We start from the raw sequence: 19,164 nt of genomic DNA on the forward strand, positions 1-19,164 counted from the left end.
AGCATCCTGGAGCCTGGAGGAGGGCCTGGACTGTGAAGGCTTCCCCAGATCCTCCCATCATGTTTCCTTCCCTTTTTCACGGTTCCTTCTTCATGCATCTACCAGGACACCAGCCCTTTTCTTTCTCTGGAAACAGTCCCCAACCCTCTGCTAGCCTGGCTCCTTCCTCTCCACACCGGGTCACCTGTGCCCTGGTTGGGACATTCCCTCTGCCCAGCACCTTTGCCTCCTTCTAGTGGCTCACCCAGTGGCAATCTCAGCCCTCCCTGTCTCGTCAGGGAAGCCTTCTGACTGTTCAGGGGTCCTCGTGCCCCTCCCCTGTGGCCTGCAGGACCGGCTCAGTCCCTGTATCCCCAGTGGCTACAGCCCTGAATACTGTCCTCACCCTGGGAAGCATCCCTCCCCCCTTTACAGGACACACACTCAGATCAGTGTTTCCCCTAAAAGTTGTGTTCATTTTCTCAAGTGCACACAGAAGGTCTAGGAGTTCAGGTTCACCCCCGCTGCTGCCGCCTCCCGCCGCGCTGAGCAAGAGGGAGCCTAGCTTGGGAGGCCTGGGCTGCCTGGACGGAGTGGCTGGAAGCTGCACAGGGAGCGCATGGCCCGCGGAGGGGGGTGCGCTGGGAGCGTAGTAGCATAGAGGGAGGGGTGACAGAATGGCACCAGGGGCAGCTGGATGGCCAGTGGAGACTGGGGGAAGGCCCCGAGAGGCCCCCGGGCGAGCAGACACGGTCCCTCCAGGAGCCCACAGGCAGTGGGGCTGAGGCTGCTCCTGTAGGAGGTGCCTCAGGCTGGGTAGAGTACCTCCAGGGGGGACAGGGCACCAGCAGTTGGGTCACACAGTAAGGACCTGGTTCCAGAAAGGGAGAGGCCCAGGGAGAAGGCTTGGTGCCAGAGAACAAGCTGAGGGCTGTTCAGGCTTTGCAACCTGGTTTGATGGTTCCCAGGGTGAAAAGAAAGCCTCGGCTCTCATTTGGGGTTGGCTGAGCCAGGGCCAGGCCTTGAGCCTACATGCCTCCCCCCAGCCAGTAGGGCAACAGTGCCCTGCAGCAGGCAGCAGGGGGCAGCTCACTGGCCTCAACCCGAACATGTTACGAGCCCCGGACATTGACCTTCGTTATCATTCACATACTCACACCCTGCTTTCCTAGCAAAGCGGTTCCCCAGTATAAAATCAGCATCCAGTAACTACCCCACCCTGGCTTCTGGGCCTTTGAGACCCTCAGGAAGTACTTCAGATGTCCTGGGAGTCCCCGTCATCCTTTATTTAGTCTTGGTCCCAGCCTGCATGCAATCTTGCAGATCCCCCCACCCCCACCCCCGGGCTCCTCAGCCCACACCGCACTGCTCAGCGCAACGTGAGCACGTTTAGTCGTGAGCACGTTTAGTCGCGGGAGCACAGACCAGCAGGGCTCTCCTGCGTGCTGCCCGCGCCCGGCTCCTCAGGCGCGCAGGGCGGCCGGAGCTGGCACCTGAGACCAGGCATCTTCAGGAGCACTGCCTCTGCCCCGCCCCGGCCTCCGGGCTGTCCTTCCTCCAGCACTGCAGCGCCCTGGTCCTGGGGCTGCTGCTTCTTCCTCGCCCACCCTCTGACCCCGCAGAGCGGAGAGCCCGGGGCACGAGCGCCGGCCCTGCACCCAGGTTGTTTCTGCACGCCCTGCTTCTCGCTGGGTCATCAGCTGGGCAGGCCTGGCTCCCATCCTGTCATCACTCTGTGGTCGGCCGGCCGGCCGAGGGCTGACGGCAAGGATGGGCAAAGGTCTGTCCAGAGAACCACTGGAAAGGAAAGCGAAGGACAGCCTGACTCGACCTCTCGGGACCTCGTGGCTGGGCCTGAGCCCTCTTCAGGCCTCAACATGCGTCCTTCTAGCCCAGATGGGCGCCGTCTCCTCTAAGAAGCTGCTCCGCTCAGCAAGGCTCAGGAGTAGATGACTGCTCCCCAGGCAAATGTGCTACTTCAAGGCCTTGAGAACAGCCTCCAGCTTCATGGCCACAGCCAGGTCGCCCTTCACCTTCAGCCGCCCACTCATATAAGCCCCCAGGGGCCGCAGCTCGCGGCACAGTAGGGCCCGCAGGTCTGCCTCTGTCATCTCCACCACCACGTCAGGAATGCCATCAGGCACCCCATGTCCTACTCTGCCTTGCCCTGTGAGGGGAAAAACAGTATGAGCTGGAAGATGGCTAAGGGGAAGAGAGGGGTCAGCACGTTCTACTGGAGCAGCAGTGAGTACTGGTTAGGAGTTCAGGGTCTAGAGCTGGGGGTGTGTAGCCTCAACACAAGCAAGGGCCCCAGCGCAAAAAAAAAAAAAAAAAATCAAACCAATCAACAAAACAAGAGCGTGGGTTCTAACGCTCTGGGTTCGCATCTTACTGACGGGCTATTTGGTGGCCTCTTGCAAAGCTGTGAATGTGGAGAATGGGGATCCCTGCATCACAGGCTTGGGTGACAGGAAACAGTGCACTCAAAGTGCTCAGTGCAGAGGCAGGCACACAGAAGGCCAGCCACATGGGAGGGCTCCCCCAAAACAACTGGCAGGAGCAGGGGGTAGTCTTAAAAGGACTGTGGGGGGTACAGTCACCTCAAGTGGGAAGGGGAGGACAGGGAGGGCAGCTGCACCTGCAGTGAGGTCCAGGAAGTAGATGCTCTGGGTGCCACTGGGTAGGATGACGTGGAACTGGTAGCAGGCCCCAACCTGGCTGACCAGGGCCTCTGACAGGAAGGGCTGCAGGGCGGTCAGGAGCCCCTCGGCCACGGGCTGCTCTGGGCTGGGTGCGGCCCCAGCGTCCGCAGGCTGGGCAGGCGGCTCCACTTCACTCACCATCTCTAGGGTGTCTGCTGGCCAACGAGGTTGGGGAGGGAGGCAGAGGACAGTCAGTGTGCTGCCAAGGTCAGGATGACAGTGACCTTCACCCTTCTACCCCAGGCCTCCTCTGCTAGCAAGCTGCCCCACATTCCCAGCTGACACCCCCACACCATGTTGAAGCTACCACAGCTGGGACGCACAGCCCTCTTTCCACTGCCCCTTCCCTGCTGCCCAACCGACCCCCCCCCCATACACACAGAGGTTTCCAAGGGCCTGTGCACATGATAGCATACTTGGATTCTTCTCCCTGGTGTGTTCTAGAAACCGTGAGCTGAATCAGCTAAGCTCCCAGGGGCTTAGCTGAGGGAACAAGTAGGGCAATTGCTGGACATGAGGCCCGCAAGCACTCCTTCCTCCTCCCCAGGTTTCTCACCTGGCCCTGGGGGCAAAGCACCTCTTGCCACTGAGTTCAGGCCTCCTCCTAGCAAGTGGAGGGCCAACTGTTGAAGGGTGCTGTCCAGGCTGGGCCCAGCTGGGCTGTCCTGGGGTGGCTGCAGCACAGCCTCTACCGCCAGCTCCACACGGTCGACCTCCAGTCCCCAGGCCCTGGTCACATCATTGATCTCCAGCTGGAGTGCAACGAGAGAAGAAAGGGAAGTCACTTGATAAGGCTCTCTGGAGCATCTGGTCTGGAAAGCCCGCTATGGCCATGCGTGGGACCTGGAGATCCCACTCGGGCGCTGGAGAAGCTCCCAGCTGGGAACACAGTCAGAGGTGCTGACAGCCTGGCTGGATACGTGCTCAGACAAGGAGGAGGGAGGTGGGGCTTCCTAACAGAGCTGCAGAGGAACCTTCTGAGCAATGGGAATGGAATGTACAAAAGCCCAGGCAGGAGTCTCTGGAAAGTCTGTGGACCTGCAAGTAGCCACAGATCTACTTGGTCAGACCCTCGAGTGCGGACTGAGTGCTGGAGAGAGCTGAGAGCAAGTGTCCAAAGTCAGCTAAGTAGGTGGATGAAGGGTGCAGGAGAGCTGGCCGGAGCAGAGTGCTGCGAGAAAGCCTCTGCAGAGTGAGACGAGCCCAAGGCGAGTCAGCTCGCTCAGGGGCCAATGACAGCTTCTTCCTGCTCAGCTGGATTTGTTCTGAGGCCATAAGAAGCCCCAGAGAGGAGTTTCCATAGAGCTGCATTTTGGCAACAGATCCTTCTGGCTGTGTTGAAGAAGGCCTAGCATGTAGACATGGGGACCAAGAAAGACAGTGTTTCCCATGGCAGGCAAGGGATGAGAGAGGTCTGTAGGGGAGGAGGGCAGCAAGGCTGAGATGCACGGAGGGAGGCACGCCCTGCAAACTCTGGCAGCCTCATCAGGCCTCAGAGCTGGCAAAGCAGAAGCATACAGGGGTGGGCAGTGGTAGGCTTCTGGCAAGGGTTTCTGGAGTCATGACCATGGCGTGTGGTTGGCGCAGGCAGGGAGGGATGAGTTACTGTCACTCAGGGTGTCTGTGGGTCAGTACAGTGAGTAGCTAAATGCAGCTGGGTAAGTGGAAGTAGGAGCAGGAGGGCTGGGCCGGAGCACAGTGCAGGCAGCAACCAGGCTCAGGAGAGTGAGATGAGCCCAAGATGAGTGAGCGCTCTCAGGGAGGTCACGAATGAAAGGGGCCAATGACAGAAACCTGGTCATATGATAGGAAACAGAGCAAGGCCCAGGAGGTGAGTGGGAGGGCGGGGGTGGGGGAGGGTTAGGAAGAAGAAAAGGAGAGAAAAGGTAGAAGAAAGGGAGGAGAGATCCGAAGTAGAATGCAGCCCCAAGGTGAAGTAGGGAAGGGCTGAGAGGCATGCACTGATCCGGCAGCCGGGGAGCTTGCCGCTCTTCTTCCTGAAGGACCCAGGGACTTCCAAGACTAGCGTGTACCCGGCTGTGTCCACAGTCCCCTCGTTAGGTCTAGAGTTTGCCACAGTGGACTGAGTTAGACAGTTTCTTGGGCACAGGATCTTATTTCATGCCAGGATAGACTGGAATGATCTGAAAGAGGGAGGGAGGCTTCTCATTAAAGGATTCATAGACAATCTCTTGGAATGGGAGAGATGGAAAAGGGGTAAGAAAGAGGAAAAGAGAGAGACGTGGGGGGGGGGGAACAGAGGAATAGGGAGGAAAAAGAAGAAATAAAAGGGGGAACCTGGGGACTCTCACATCCCTGTGAGGACACACAGAAGGGAGGAAGCACAGGTTGAGTGTGACTGAGAGGGACATGCCAGTGCATGCAGGCTTATTTCTGCCCCACAGTGTAGCAGAGGGCAAGAAAGACAGATTCCAGAGTACATAAGTTTTATACACAAGGAGCCAGGGGTGTGTGTGTGGGGGGGAACCAAATGATCTACGTGTCTTTGTTCTATTCCAAACAAAGAAAACCAATATACAAAAATGCAAGCACAGCAGTCCCGAGCAGGTAGCTGGGCTGCAAGGGTCCTGTTTCTTTTGCCCACCCTGAACAGGGACTACAGAGGGCCCCTGAGACCCAGTGCTATTGTCACAAAAGCAGTGAAGGACAAAACCTCAGTCAGAGGCAGACAGCCAACAACTAAGGCATTTCTTCTCTGGACGCATGTCCAACGTGGGTAAGCTCTGGGTCACCTTTTGTTCACGGCCCCACCCAGACCCCTTTCACCTGGTTATACTCCTGGGACATATGGAAGGCAAGAAGGCCCAGAGCAACCTACTTGCTTGCTTGCTCAAAGCCACCAGGTGGGCAAGCCACCGGGCTCCACTGCCAGACCCTGAGTGCTGTCTTGAGAGAAGTGACTTACCAGGAGCTGGTCGCCGACCTTGAGCTTCTCTGTCTGGATCTCCCGCAGTGGTCTCTTGAGCAGGGCCTTGGTCATGGCGTTGAGGGCTGTCATGCGCGTGGCCGTGTTCAGGTCCTTCACAGCCATCACCGACAGCACTGGGTCCCAAATGCGGAACTGGACATCAGCTCCCACGGACAACACAGCCCCATCCTTGGAGGCTAACTGTTGGGGGAGATGGTGCTAGGCAGGAAGTATGCTCAAGGGGCCCCTGGGGGCTGTCAGGAGGTTACACCCACTGGGAAGCCCCCCCCCCCCCCCCCCCGCCCAAGCTTGATCCACTTGCCTGGAAGCTACTTCCTCAAAGGCAAAATGGTGTCCCCAAGTTGGCAGGGTCAGGTATAAGTATATGGGGTGAGGCTGGCCTCCTGGCTTCCATCCTCAACCTTCTGTCTGTTTCCTACTGCTTACATGCCAAGATCCAGGTACCCACAGTACACCTTGCACAGGCCGATTCTCTCTATGCAGGACAGCTGAGAAGCCCCTCACCTTGCAGGGAGGAACACTGAAGGCTCGAGTCCTCAGATCCACCCTCTGAAAGGAGTCGATGAAGGGCAGGAGTAGAACCATGCCAGGCCCCTGGGGAGCACGGATCCGGCCTAGTCGGAACACAATCATCCGCTCGTAGGTGGGCACGATCTGTCCACGATGGCAAAGGGAAGGGTTGAGAGCGGCATACCCAGGTTGGCTAATGCCACTTGCCCTCCCCTCTTCCCTTCACCTTGCCATGACCAAGTATCCTTAGGTTACAGGATAAAAATGAAACATCCCCTACAGACTCCTGTACATAGTGAATGGTTCCCAAGAGCTCTGATCTAGTCAATGGATTGACTGTGTAATGGATTTATAGTATGATAGAATTACCTGGAGGTGGAGCTTAGTTAGAGAAAGAAGGTCCCTGCGGTCATGTCTTTGGTTTGACTATATCTTGCCTTAGCCTCTTCCTGTTTCCCCCTTTCGCTGCTTCTCAGCTGACATGAAATGAAGGACCTTGTCTGTCAGATATGCCCTCCACCGTGACATTCTGGTCAAGTAACCATCAGGCAGACAAAATCTTCCCTTTAAATGGTTTTGGTCAGATATTTTGTCACAGTGACAAAAAAAAAAAAAAAAACCTAACATACTTAGCTGTATTTACATGAGAAAATTCTGAGAGGCTAAGCTTGGAGAGGTGCTCAGAAATTACACAGCCTCGGGTGAAAGACAGCATGATTTAGAATCCAGTTCTGAACCATTCCAAAGGCATGTCTCAGTCACCACAGAGCAACGCCTTCATCCTCAGAGGAACATCACCTGTGAGACCTAATGCTAGACATGACTCATACCAGGAAACTCTTTGCCCTAAAGGCTGGGTTGCTCTAACAGCACACCAAGCCTTGCCTGGCCAACCTCAGAGCCCTGGAGCCCTTTGATGAATTATGTCCACACTGAAAAATAAAGACCAGAGAGGAAAAGTGACTTGTCCAAGGTTACAGGGCATTGTTACAGGCTTTGTTTCGTATGATTCGGGCTCATCTGAGCGCTCCCTTTCAGGTCACACAAACCCACAGGCTTTCTAGAGATGCTGACTGCTGCCTGTGCCCACACAAAGGGGAAGGCCTGCCTGGGCTTCACCTTCATGCAAGCTCAATGCCTTTCTCATGTGCCCCACCCTACATGGGAAATGAGGCCTAAGTTCCTGCTACTCATCACTTGCTGGGCCAAGCTGGATGGTTTTCTTACTAGTCGGGCTCAACCCAAAAGGAGGATGAATCCACAAAGCTATCTTGGAGTTTGGGAAGGTCTGTCTCCTAATCCTTCCTGGCTCCCAAGGTGACTTGGGTCACAACGAGGTCTCAGTGGTTAAAGGCACTTACTTGCAAAGCCCAATGGCCTGGGTTCAATTCCCAGTACTTGTGTGAAGCCAGATACATTGAGTGGCACATGCCTGTGGAGTTTGTTAGCAATGGCAGGAAGCTCTGGTGTGCCCATACTATCTCTGTGTGTGTGTGTGTGTTTGTGTCTCTGTCTCTCAAATACATAAATCTTTTAAAAAAGTAAAAAACAAGGGGCTGGAGAGATAGCTCAGTGGTCATGGTGTCTACCTGCAAAGCCTAATGACCTGAGTTCAATTCCCCAGTACCCACATAAAGACATGTATTTAGAGTTTGTTTACAGTGGCTAGAGGACCTACCATGCCCATTCTCTCTCCCTCCCTCCCTCCTTCTCTCTCTCACTCTCTCTCTCTCTACTTGCAAATAATTTGAGAGAGAGAGAAAGGAAATGGATGCTCCAGGGCCTTCAGGCACTGCAAACAAACTGCAGACACAGGCGTGCTCTTGTGCACATGTGCTTGCATCACTGTGCATCTGGCTTATGGGGGACTCGGAGATTTGAACATGAGTTCATAGGCTTTGCAGGCAAGAGCCTTAGCTGCTGAACTATTTCTCCAACCCCTATTAAAAAAAAATGTTTTATTTTTATTTATTGATCTGAGAGTGAGGAAGAGGCAAAGAGAGGTAGAGAGAGGGGGAGAAAGAAACAATGGGCGTGCCAGAGCATCCAGCCACTGCAAAGGAACTCCAGACACATGTGCCACCTTGTGCCTCTGCCTTATGTGGGTCCTGGGGAACTGAACCTGGGTCCTCTGGCTTTGCAGGCAAGTACCTTAACCACAAAGCCATCTCTCCAGCCCTATTTTTTTTGTATTTTTTAAAAAGTATTTTTTAAGGGGCTGGAAAGATGACTCAGCGTCTGGGATTTGTTTGTAGCCACTGGAGGCCCTGATGCATCCATTCTCTCTGCCTCTCTCTCCCTCTCTTCCCCTGCCCCTCTTTCTCAAATAAATAAATAAAATATTTTTAAAACTACTTTTTAAGGCTGAAGACACAGATCAGCGGTTAAGGTGCTTACCTGCAAAGCCTAAGGACCTGAGTTCAATTCCCCAGTACCCACGTAAGCCAGACACGCAAGGTGGCACAGGTATCTGGAGTTCACCTGCAGTGGCTAGAGGCCTTGGTGTGCCCATTCTCTCTCTCTCTCTGCCTCTTTCTCGCAAATAAATATTTTTTAAAAAATTCCTTTGCTTTAAAAAATAAACAGAAAAAGAAAGATGAGAATAAACCATCCTTATTTTGCCCATTTCATGGAGATATGACAATATTTAGGGGCCAAAGTCCAGCTATAGGGAATCTATTCATCAATGCTAAAGCTTGCACTGTGGCCAAACCCCTCGGGGCTGACCTACACTGTCTTCCTTACCTTTAGAGCAAACCAGCCAGAGATGGGGAAGGTGACCACCAGCAGCAGGAACCCCAGGAAACTGATGAGGCCATGGCAGAGGCAAGAGGGCCAGCTCTGAGGCGCATCTGGGGGCAAGAAAACAGAGGCTAGTAGAGAGCAGCTGGGCCTGGCAGGATGTCTACAAGTAACGTCCTGTGGGCAGTGGGTCAAGGGTACCTTTAGCCTGCCTTCCCCCTCAGAGGATCCTGAGAATCATTCTCCCTCCCCGTCTACTATCGCCATAACTTCAGGTGGATGTGAGTTGAGGACTGTCCTATCCTCCCGTATCTCACAATCCATCTGTCTCAGGAACAACACCCGTCACTAAATTTGAGAACAAAATCTATGTCATGCTTTCCGCTGGACGGAACAACAGTCAATTCCTGGTCCGAGGTATACTGTCCACCCCTGCCCAGCACACAGCACATATGCCAGGTTGAACCCAACACGGCTAATTTAATACATTTCTCTTCTACCAACAGCCCCAGAAGTGTGTTTCAAGGGGCCCTTACAGAGGAGACGCCTTAATTGACAAAGATAAAGCAGTTAATTGCTCAGTTGGAGCGCCAGGAGAGGCTAAGATAGTCTTTTCTGGTCCTCACCCCCATTTTAATGCCCTAAAAAAAAAATGCACACTTGGATTGGAGCAGCTCGAGGGGAAGGGCTGGGAAGATGAGGTTTAAGTCAACCAAAGGCCCCTGACTCCCAGAAAACCAAAAAGCCCAGGATGCAAATGCAGCAGCCAGCCCTAGAATCTGGGATGAGCTTGTCTCCTGCTCTCTTTCCTTCCAACCCTGGACCGGAAGCGGGCAGGAAATAGACAAGAGCCTCGGTTCCATCCTTCGGGAAGCCTGTGCCTGCAGCGGTTTCTAAGTCCCCAGCGCTCGGTTTCCTGTCTGGCTCTGAAGCACGGTGGCCTCTGCAGCAAAGGAAAGGTCAAGGACAATCCTAAGGGAAGGAGGCAGGATACGGGGAATTTATCCATCACTGCCAACACCTTCAGTGTGCTCTCTCAGCACAGAACCGGGGAAAATCCAGATCCTCCGGGGACAGCCCGAGAAGTGCGCGCCAGCACAGACCCGTGAAGCCAGCCAAGGCAGGCACAATGGGTGGCCGAAGGCTTGTTTTGTGCACCTTCCCCAACAAGCAGGGAGACGCACATCTTCTCCCTGGGCTTTTTAACCCCAGGGTGATTATTGCCTGCAGGTGGGCCCGTGATGTCAGGGCCCTCCTCTGCTTGGAATTCGGTTTCTTTCTAGACACGATGGAAGCCTGAAACCTCCGCTTTTATAAGAGGGTCAGTAATGTTCTGGGGCTGCAGCCCCGGGCAAGGTCAAATTAGAAGAGGCACCCCATCAATCTGGTCGAGCCCCATCTCCGTATCGAATGCCCTAGGCGGTCCCTCCTCTTGGGACGCGAGGATCCCCGGGCCGAGGCCGAGAGCGCAGCGCAGGGAGGGGATGGCCAGTCACGCCCCCCTCCCAGAGTCCGCCAGGCCGGGCGGTCACTCACCGGGCCCCGGCCCCACGCCCTGCTCTGGGGACAAGCAGCCCTTCTGAGAGCCCAGAAAGCCGAAGCTCGACTGCTGGAAGCGGTCAAAATCCCCTAAAGGCAGCGCCCGATAGCCGGACCTGCCCAGCATGACTTCGGGCCGGGACACGCCCCGCGCCTCGCGCCGCCGCCGGCCGGAAGCAGCCCGCGCGAGCCCGGCCCCGCCCCCGCCGGCCGCCGCTTCCGGTTTCGCCCGCGCAGCCCCGGGGCCGCGGACGCGCGCGCAGGAGCCGGGGGCGGGCTGCGTGCGCGCTCGCCGGCCCACAGCGCCCCCGTGCGCCTGGAGGTGCGAACTGCGGCCGCAAGGCGTGGGGGGCGAGGTGGGGAGGAGGGGATCCCGCGGGCTCATTGACGCCTAGAAAAACCAGAGGAAATGGGGTTCCTTAAGAGGATGTTCAGGAGCTAAAATAAACCATAGGATCAAGGAAATGTTATCAGCCTTCTTAGCATTTCCTGTCCAAACTCACACATCGAGGGGGGTAAGGCCTTATTCTAGACTTCGGGTTACTCCCGGGCATGGTCAGTAAAGTTACGGTGCCCTTTTGTGTTGCCCCAACCCAGAAAGCAGAGGCTGTCTTAGAGCAGATCTCCGTACTTATTTGCTTGAATAGCCTAGCCAGCTTCACTGTGGATAAGCTGGGGCTGCAAGGGCTGAGCTTTGGCACAAGACACAGAAATTCCATGGGCATCAGTGCGTCGTTGGGGGTAGGGGTTGCAATGAAGAGGAGCAGTACAGAGCTATATAAAATGGCAGGGTCACCAGATTGTCCCAGCAGAGCCCATGAATGATCCCGACACTCTGAGGTAACTTGTTATGGATTTAGAAAAACCTGAACACAGCAACATTTACTCAGAGAAGTGTCAACTTCCGATGGGATTCTGAAGACAGTCTGGAAGGAGTCCATCTTCCAAAACAAGCAAAGAAACTAGTTAAACTAGTAAGCTTTCCCAGTCTTGCCTCCTCAGGCCTCTGTCATAGCCCACTCCCAGCTCCCTTCTGCAGATGGCTGCCTACCATATTTGGCTTGCCCCGGTTTGGTGGCCTGATTGTAGAGGCCCCGGAGTACTGGCCAGTTTGGAGGGTAAGGCACACAGTCCGTGGGATATTGGATCTCCCTTCAGTCTGTGTCTGCCCTCCCCCCCCCCCTCAAACTCTAAGTTTTACAAGAGCAAAAAGCTCTACTACCATCTGTTACATTACCTTCTTGTTGCTGGGACAAATACCCAACCAGAAGCAGCTGATGGGAGGAAAGGGTTCATTTTGGCTTCCAGTCTTGAGGGGAAGCTCCATGGTGGCAGGGGAAAGCATGGCACGAGCAGAGGCTGGGCATCACCTCTGCCACAGCAGGTGGGCAACAGAAGCAAGAGACTGAACTGAATGAACACTGGCAAGCTAGGGTCAAGAAACGATCAAGGTGGTCCTCCCCTAGCTACCCACCTCTTCCAGCAAGTTTCCATCTCCTGGATTGCCATCAACTGGGGATCAAGCACTCAGAGCACATGAGTTTATGGGGGACACTTAATCCAAACCACCACACCTCCCCTTCTATTCTATTCCATGTTGAAACACCACAGAATGGGTGTGCACAGGGGCCAGAGCAGTGTTTGGGATAGTGTGACGTTTGGAGCGAAAGGCACTGGTCCAGGGAGGCTGACAGGAACTGGAACCATGTCTTTTCCCTCCATGGTTGAGCTCAGTCCTGCCATTCATTGCTGTCACTCACCGCCTCACACTTCTCAGTCCTCCATTACTTCATATTTACCAGACTGCCTCACTGTTACTCAAGGGATCATCTTATTTCTTATCTCCCATCAATGTCACACCCACCTCTGACTCAGGTTCCCTTCTGCATCCCACAGTCACTCTCCTAGGCCAGGCCACCCATCCCCAGGTTGTCAGAGGGACACAGCTAAGCCCGTGCCCTCGTTCCAAACCCTTTACCAAACTCTGGCCGACAGAGCTGGTCCCATCTCCTGGGTTATCATTAATCTCACCTCCGCACATTCCTCAAGCATCATTTCTCATGAGTCTCCTTTGAAATCTGAAAATGGCCCAAACTGTTTTCCAAAGAAGCTCTTCTTCCATTTCAAACCTCCATTCCTTTTACACGAGCTCCTCTCTCCATTTAGAATGTCCCCACCCCCTACACACCCCCCAGTCCCGAGTCCCTGAAGAATTCCTGCCACGCCTTCCATTCCCAGCTGAGAGATGTCTTTCCAGCAAGTCTCCATTGGATCTGGGAGTTCACATATAGTTGTGCCCCAGCTCTTAGCTCAGGCGGCCACAGAGCTGTCCGTGAGAGCTCAATGGCTCACAGCCTAAACTCCTGGAATTGGGGGCCGGGGGGGGGGGTGGCTGTCTCAGTGTCAATTACTCGGCTCTAACTCTGTGTGTTGTATGCACGTGTGCATGTGACAGGATCTCTCTGTGGAGTGTGTATTCTCAGTATGTGCATGTGTGCACAGGTGTATGCCTCCACCTCCCGAGCACTAGGATTATGCATCTGTGCCAGCTTGCACCCCAGCTTGTTAGCGTGTCTGGCGTCGCGCTCTTGTTACTCAAGGGCATCAACCCCCCCCCCCCCCCCAGGACCCTCCAGCGGCTCTCTTCTCCCAGCTCGGGACGTGTCCTCACAATCCACCGCCTGCCCCTCGGCCCCTGGGCCCGCCCCAGCCCTGTCTCACTTCCTCTCCGGAGGCGGGCCTCCGGTGCGCAGGCACCTCCTCTTTGGGCTGCTCCGGCGACTTCAGCTTTCTGGCTTGCGCCAGGGGCAGGGCTTCTCCCATACACCAGGATCTCGCCCAGGAATCGAAACTGTACGGGGCACCATGCAGAAGGAGCCTGCACCCTCTCGATCTCCCAGCTTCCAGCAGGCCTCCACCCTGCTCCCCACGCCCACCGTGCCTCCCCCGGATCCCCCCTGCGATGGCCACGAACCCAGCCACAACCACAGCCCTGCAGAGGTACTAATGGGTTTGGGGATAGAGGGTTTTTTTAGGTCGTCTCGGTTTGCTCCGGTGGGGGAGTTGGGAAGAGCGAAGGCCTTAATGGAGAACGAGGTCAAGGGCCCTAAAGAGTCCCCCAGAGCAAAGGCTAGACCCCAGGGTCGCCCAGACCCTCTTGGCTGGGGCAGGCAGGGTAGGACAGGGAAGACAGAGTAGAAGAGATAACCAGAATGAGCTAGTTGGGGAGGGGGGAAGGAGCATGACGTTGGTCAGTTTCAATGGAATCTTTTCTTTTCTTTTAGCCCCTGCCTCAAACGAAGGACCTCAATTTAGGGAGTAGGACCCTCTAGCACAAGCCTGGTGGAGCTAGGCGCATGTCCCAGCCATGGGAAAACCTATATGGCCAGCCTATATGTATGTAACCCCAACACTTCAGAGCCAGAAGCTAGAACATCTTGACAAGTTTGAAGCCAGCCTGGTCTACAAAGAGAGTTCAAGGGCCATCAAGGTTACATAGTGAGGCTCTGTCTCAAAAAAAAAATAAAATAAAATAAAATAAAATAATAACAAACCAACCAACAACAAAACCCCACATTTCCAGATTGGAAGTGGAGACCTGAGGCCCAGAGTGCTGAGGTGTCTTAGCTAAGGCCTTACTTTAGGTCATGTGGTTTCTCTTAAGGAAGTTCTGTCATTCACTTAGGCACACTTTCTGGCCATTCCTCACTCCATGGGCATTTTCTAAGTTCTCCTGGAAGTTTTGCCCTCGCCTTCTCAATGAACAATGGTTACTCATCCCTAGAGAAACTACACGAGACCCCTCTTCTGTATCCCCCCAGGCCTGTTTATCCCCTTTGTGAAACCGCAAGCGACCTCATACTGCTGTAACCGTTATTGTTAGCACTTTATAATTGAAAATAATGCTACTTAATAATGCTACTGATGTTTATGAGCACTTTGAAAATTATTTATTTATTAGAGAGAGAGAGAAAGAGATAGAGAGAGAATGAGCACGCCAGGGCCTTCTGCCACTGCAAACGAACTCCAGAAGCATACACCACCTTGTGCATCTGGCTTTCATGGGTCCTAGGGAATTGAACCTGGGTTCTTTGGCTTTGCCTATTAGTGCCTTAACTGCTAAGCCATCCCTCCAGTACTTTTTTTTTTCCCAAGGTAGGGTCTTACTGACCTGGAACTCACTGTGTAGTCCCAGGCTGGTCTTGAACTCACAGCCATCCTTCTATTTCTGCCTCCTGGGTGCTGGGATTCATGGTGTGCATCACCACACTGGGCATGAGCACTTTTTATGTGCTAGGCTCTGCATTGAGCATCTTTGGGAGGCATTTCTTTTTTCTGTTGTCGTGGTAAAACACACAGCATAAAAATGACCACTTACCCATTTCTACCTATATCCACTGTATTATTCTCACCACTATTTCCAGAGCTTTTTTTTTTTCCACATGAAATTTATTTATCAGTATCTTTCAGGCAGAACAAACGCAAGATACGCCAGGTGTGGTGGCACATGCCTTTAGTCCCAGCTCTGGAGAGATAAAGATAGGAGGATTGTTGTTAGTTGGAGACCACCCTGAGACTACAGAATGAATTCCAGGTCAGCTTGGGCTGCAGTGAGATACTACCTTGAAAAACTAAAATAATACATAAATAAATAAATAAGAAAAGAGAGAAAACAAGACAAATTTTCCCTGCCCGCCTTCCCTGCCTCTCGAGCCCGGTTGCTAGAACGTGGAAGATGGTATGACGGTTTTGCACACTACGGAGTGATGGCAGAGTAAAGTCTTGAAGAAAGAAGATTAATGAGTATTTCTTAGTATTTCTGAAAGTTACTGAATACTGACTTGTGACTCCATATTTGACAAGATCTGGTGTTTCCCTGAGGCCAACCTATACATATGCCCACCCAAGGTGGACTGTTAACTGAAGATTCTTTGCTGTCAAGCCCTTGAACGGTCAATGAACTTAAACTCTAAAACCTAACTCTTTTTTAAAAAAAATAAAATATTTTATTTATTTATTTGAAAGGCAGAGAGAAAGAGAGAGAGAATGGGCACGCCAGGGCCTCTAGCCACTGCAGACGAACTCCAGATGCATGTGCCACCTTGTGCATCTGGCTTACGTGGGTACTAGGGAATCAAACATGGGTCTTCAGGCTTTGCAGGCAAGCACCTTAACCACTAAGCCATCTCTCCAGCCCTAAAACCGAACTCTTACAACCTGTGGGGCAATGCTGCTCATTTTGGCAAGTTGATTCTTCTGGGATAGATGATACAACAAGGAATTCAGTTGCTCTTGAATTGCCTTTGAGAGCTGCACCATGGTGGCTGTTAGTTCTAACCTTCTAGTAGAAAGGGGCCTTCATTTTCTTTGGTTTCTGATGGAAAGATGTTCTCACTTAGGACCCTACCTGGCCTCTGAGCAGACACTGTTGTGTTTGGCCTCTTCCTGTGGTCTCTGAGTCTTAAACCTTCCTTTCGCAGGAAGCAGCAGGTGGCTGGAGTATTGTAGTGTTCTCTCGTGTGTCTGGGGAAGTCTGCACACTCAGTTTTTGTCGTTGCTCTTGTTATCTAATCCCTCCAGAACTTTTTTTTTACCACCCCATAAGTTCTGTACTCTTTAAGCAACAGTTCTATGTTCTCTATCAGCCACTAATCTATTTTCTGTTTTCATGTTCTGAATATTTCATGTACATGGGATGATACAGTATTTCCTTTTTTATATAACATTTAAATATATATATATGTGGCAGAGAGAAAGAGGGAGAGAGGGAGAATGGGTGTGCCAGGGCCTCCAGCCACTGCAAACAAACTCCAGGTGCATGTGCCACCTTGTGCATCTGGCTAATGTGGGTCCTGGGGAATCGAACCTGGGTCCTTTGGCTTTGCAGGCAAATGCCTTAACCGCTAAGCCATCCCTCCCTTTTTTTTTTTTTTTTTTTTTTTTTGTTTTTCGAGGTAGGGTCTCACTCTAGCCCAGACTGACCTGGAATTCACTATGGAGTCTCAGGGTGGCCTCGAACTCATGGTGATCCTCCTCCCTTTGCCTCCTGAGTGCTGGGATTAAAGGTGTGTGCCACCACGCCCAGCCTCCCTTTTTTTAATATTAAAATTTTTTGAGAGATAAAAAGAGGCAGAGAGAGAGAGAGAGAGAGAGAGAGAATGGGTGAATCAGAGCCTCCAGCTGCTGCAAACGAATTCCAGACGCATGTGCCACCTTGTGCATCTGGCTTACATGGGTCCTGGGGAGTTGAACCTGGGTCCTTTGGCTTTGCAGGCAAGCGCCATAACCACTAAGCCATCTCTCCAGCCCCCATCCATTATTTCTTCTTTTGTGTCAGACGTATTTCATTTAGCATAATGCCTTCAAGGTTCATCCATATTGTTACAGGTTTAAGAAGTTCATTTCTTTTAAAAGCCTAGTAATATTCCATTACATATCCAGACCCCCTTTTGTTTATCCGTTCATCTGTTGGTGGACACTTGGGTTATTCTGAGTCCCGTGGCCAATGCTGCTATGGACATTATCTGTTTGAATCCTGTCTTCATTTTTTTCATATATATATATATATATATATATATATATATATGTACATATATATATACATATGCATATATATATATACATATATACACACACACACACACACACACACACACACACACATAAAACTGGGTCATATGGTAGTTTTATGTTTAATTTTTTGAGGACCCCTGTTGTTTTAAGCACTTTACATGAAGTTGGTATTCATATATTTACCTTCCAAATTGTGTGGTGTGAGCCACGAGGCCTAAATAAATGGTCAAGCTGATAAACTTGGGGCTTTGCATGATCTACTATCGACTGCCTGGAATAGAATGTGAGGTCTCACCCCAGCCTCCAGTTGCAGGGAAGGGCGGCCTGCCCGTGGAGGGACAGGACCCCTGCGCTGTCTGCAGACCCTCACACCTCCCTTCTGTGGCTCCCCAGCAGGCTATGGAGGAGGAGTTCCAGTTTCTGCGCTGCCAGGGCTGCCAGACGCAAGCCAAGTGCCCCAAGCTGCTGCCTTGCCTGCACACGCTGTGTTCCGGATGCCTGGAGGCGCCCAGCCTGCAGTGTCCCATCTGCCAGGCGCCTCGGTCTCCGGACGGTGATGCGCAGGCCTTGGATAACGTGTTCTTCGAGAGCCTGCAGCGCCGCCTGTCGGTGTACCGGCAGATGGTGGACCAGCGGGCCCTCTGCACCCGCTGCAAGGAGCGGGCGGACTTCTGGTGTTTCGAATGCGAGCAGCTCCTGTGCGTCAAATGCTTCGAGGCGCACCAGTGGTTCCTGAAGCACGAGGCCCGGCCCGTGGCCGAGCTCCGCAGCCAGTCCGTACGCGAATTCCTAGACGGTACCCGCAAGTCAAACAACATCTTCTGCTCCAACTCCAACCATCGCTCCCCTGCACAGATTAGGTGAGTGGGCAGCCCAGGGTGGGGTGGTGCATCCCAAGGACCAGAAGGGTGCAAAGGTGCATCTGTAGGAGTGATGACCTCAGTCTAGTTTTACTCATGTGCGACGTGGTGGGGAAGGGGATGGTAGTATTTTCCCCCTGAAATAAATAATGTAGCAGAGTCGTCCTTGCCCCTTGACCCTGTATTTTTCATTTATTTACTTACTGTTATGTGTTGATTTGTACGTGTGTGTATGGGTGCATGGGTGCGCCAGGATCTCTTCGCTACTGCAGACCCATCTGGCTTTATGTGGGCGGCTGGGAAATTGAACTCAGGCGGGTAAGCTTTGCAAACAAGCCCCTTTAACTGCTGAGTCATCTCCCCGGCCCCTTCCCAGTTATTTCTTTAGAACAAAAATTTCCCAAGTGCTAGTGCACGTGAAATGGTATGAAAACAATCACATTTTTGTGTAAGTTACCAAACTGCCCTGTAGAAGACTTTAAAAAAATACATATATATATATGTATATCTATATTTGCAAATAGAAAGAGACAGACAGAGATTGGCAGAGAATGGCCACTGCAAATGAACTCCAGATGCATGCACCACTTTGTGCATCTGGCTTTACATGGATACTGGAGAATTGAACCTGGGTCATTAGGTTTTTCAGGCAAGCACCTTACCTACTGAGCTATCTCTCCATCCATAGAAGTATTTTTTTTTAAAAAAATATTTATTTGCACACATGGTGTGTGTGTGTGTGTGTGTGTGTGTGTGTGTGTGTGTGTGTGTTGCAACAGGGTCTCTTACCTGGCTTTACCTGGGTACTGAGAAATTGAACCCAGGTCTGAAGACTTAGCAAGCCAGTACTTTCTGCTGAGCCACCTCTCTACCCCCCCCCCCAACGCCCCCTTCCTTAGAAGTGTTAGGGTGGAATTTTCTCTAAACACTGGCTAGGAATCTCAGTAGGGCCAGGTTCTAACATCAGCTCCAGATAGGTGGTGATTGTCTAAAAACTCGAAATTCTAAGGCCAGTCAGTGCTATCTGGGAATGTCTGTAGAGAAAGAAAATCAAAACAAAGTTCGCTTATAATTCTTTTTTTTTTTTATTAGATGGCAGAATTTAATTCCATTTTTAAGATGGAGTATTTATGGCTTATAAAATGTATACCAAGTAAAAGAGAGAACTGTCTCCATTTCATTCCCACCTATCTAAATTTCACCACATGACCCTCCTTCTCATCTGTAAGTAGCCACTGTGGCTAGTTTCAAATGTTTCCCTGTGAATCTATATGAGGGTGTAGGTAGCCACATCGGGTCTTCTTTTTAC

The 19,164-nt window shown here is 52.3% G+C and overlaps 2 protein-coding genes across 15 annotated transcripts in view; one reads left to right on the top strand and one right to left on the bottom strand.

The window, feature by feature from the left end:
- Nucleotides 1-1,324: 1,324 nt before the first annotated feature.
- Nucleotides 1,325-10,591, bottom strand: Stoml1 (stomatin like 1). 7 transcript variants are annotated; one of them, XM_045161110.1, is made up of 7 exons: nt 10,420-10,454; nt 8,887-8,993; nt 6,136-6,245; nt 5,608-5,744; nt 3,238-3,433; nt 2,618-2,836; nt 1,325-2,146 (listed from the first exon to the last, which is right to left on the bottom strand). In XM_045161110.1, the coding sequence occupies exons 4-7, from the start codon at nt 5,731-5,733 to the stop codon at nt 1,953-1,955; spliced, it is 735 nt and encodes a 244-aa protein (XP_045017045.1). In that variant the 5' UTR covers nt 5,734-5,744; nt 6,136-6,245; nt 8,887-8,993; nt 10,420-10,454; the 3' UTR covers nt 1,325-1,952. The 7 variants fall into 7 exon arrangements, with proteins under 7 accessions (XP_045017045.1, XP_045017042.1, XP_045017043.1 ...); XM_045161107.1 differs by lacking the exon at nt 10,420-10,454 and adding an exon at nt 10,259-10,282 and having other exon boundaries at nt 6,136-6,285; XM_045161108.1 differs by having other exon boundaries at nt 1,326-2,146; nt 5,608-5,811; nt 10,420-10,448.
- A 2,572-nt stretch (nt 10,592-13,163) lies between these two features.
- Pml (PML nuclear body scaffold) overlaps nt 13,164-19,164 on the top strand; it is a 62,885-nt gene continuing 56,884 nt past the window's right edge. For 7 of the 8 annotated variants that reach the window (XM_045160959.1, XM_045160954.1, XM_045160957.1 and 4 more), the window contains exons 1-2: nt 13,164-13,422; nt 17,389-17,855. In XM_045160959.1, the coding sequence (XP_045016894.1) occupies nt 13,288-13,422; nt 17,389-17,855 (602 nt within the window). In that variant the 5' untranslated portion in view covers nt 13,164-13,287. The remainder of the gene's footprint in view (nt 13,423-17,388; nt 17,856-19,164) is intronic. The other variant, XM_045160953.1, reaches the window with a different exon arrangement.

This window comes from Jaculus jaculus, chromosome 10, assembly GCF_020740685.1.
Source record: "Jaculus jaculus isolate mJacJac1 chromosome 10, mJacJac1.mat.Y.cur, whole genome shotgun sequence".
NCBI lineage: Eukaryota > Metazoa > Chordata > Mammalia > Rodentia > Dipodidae > Jaculus > Jaculus jaculus.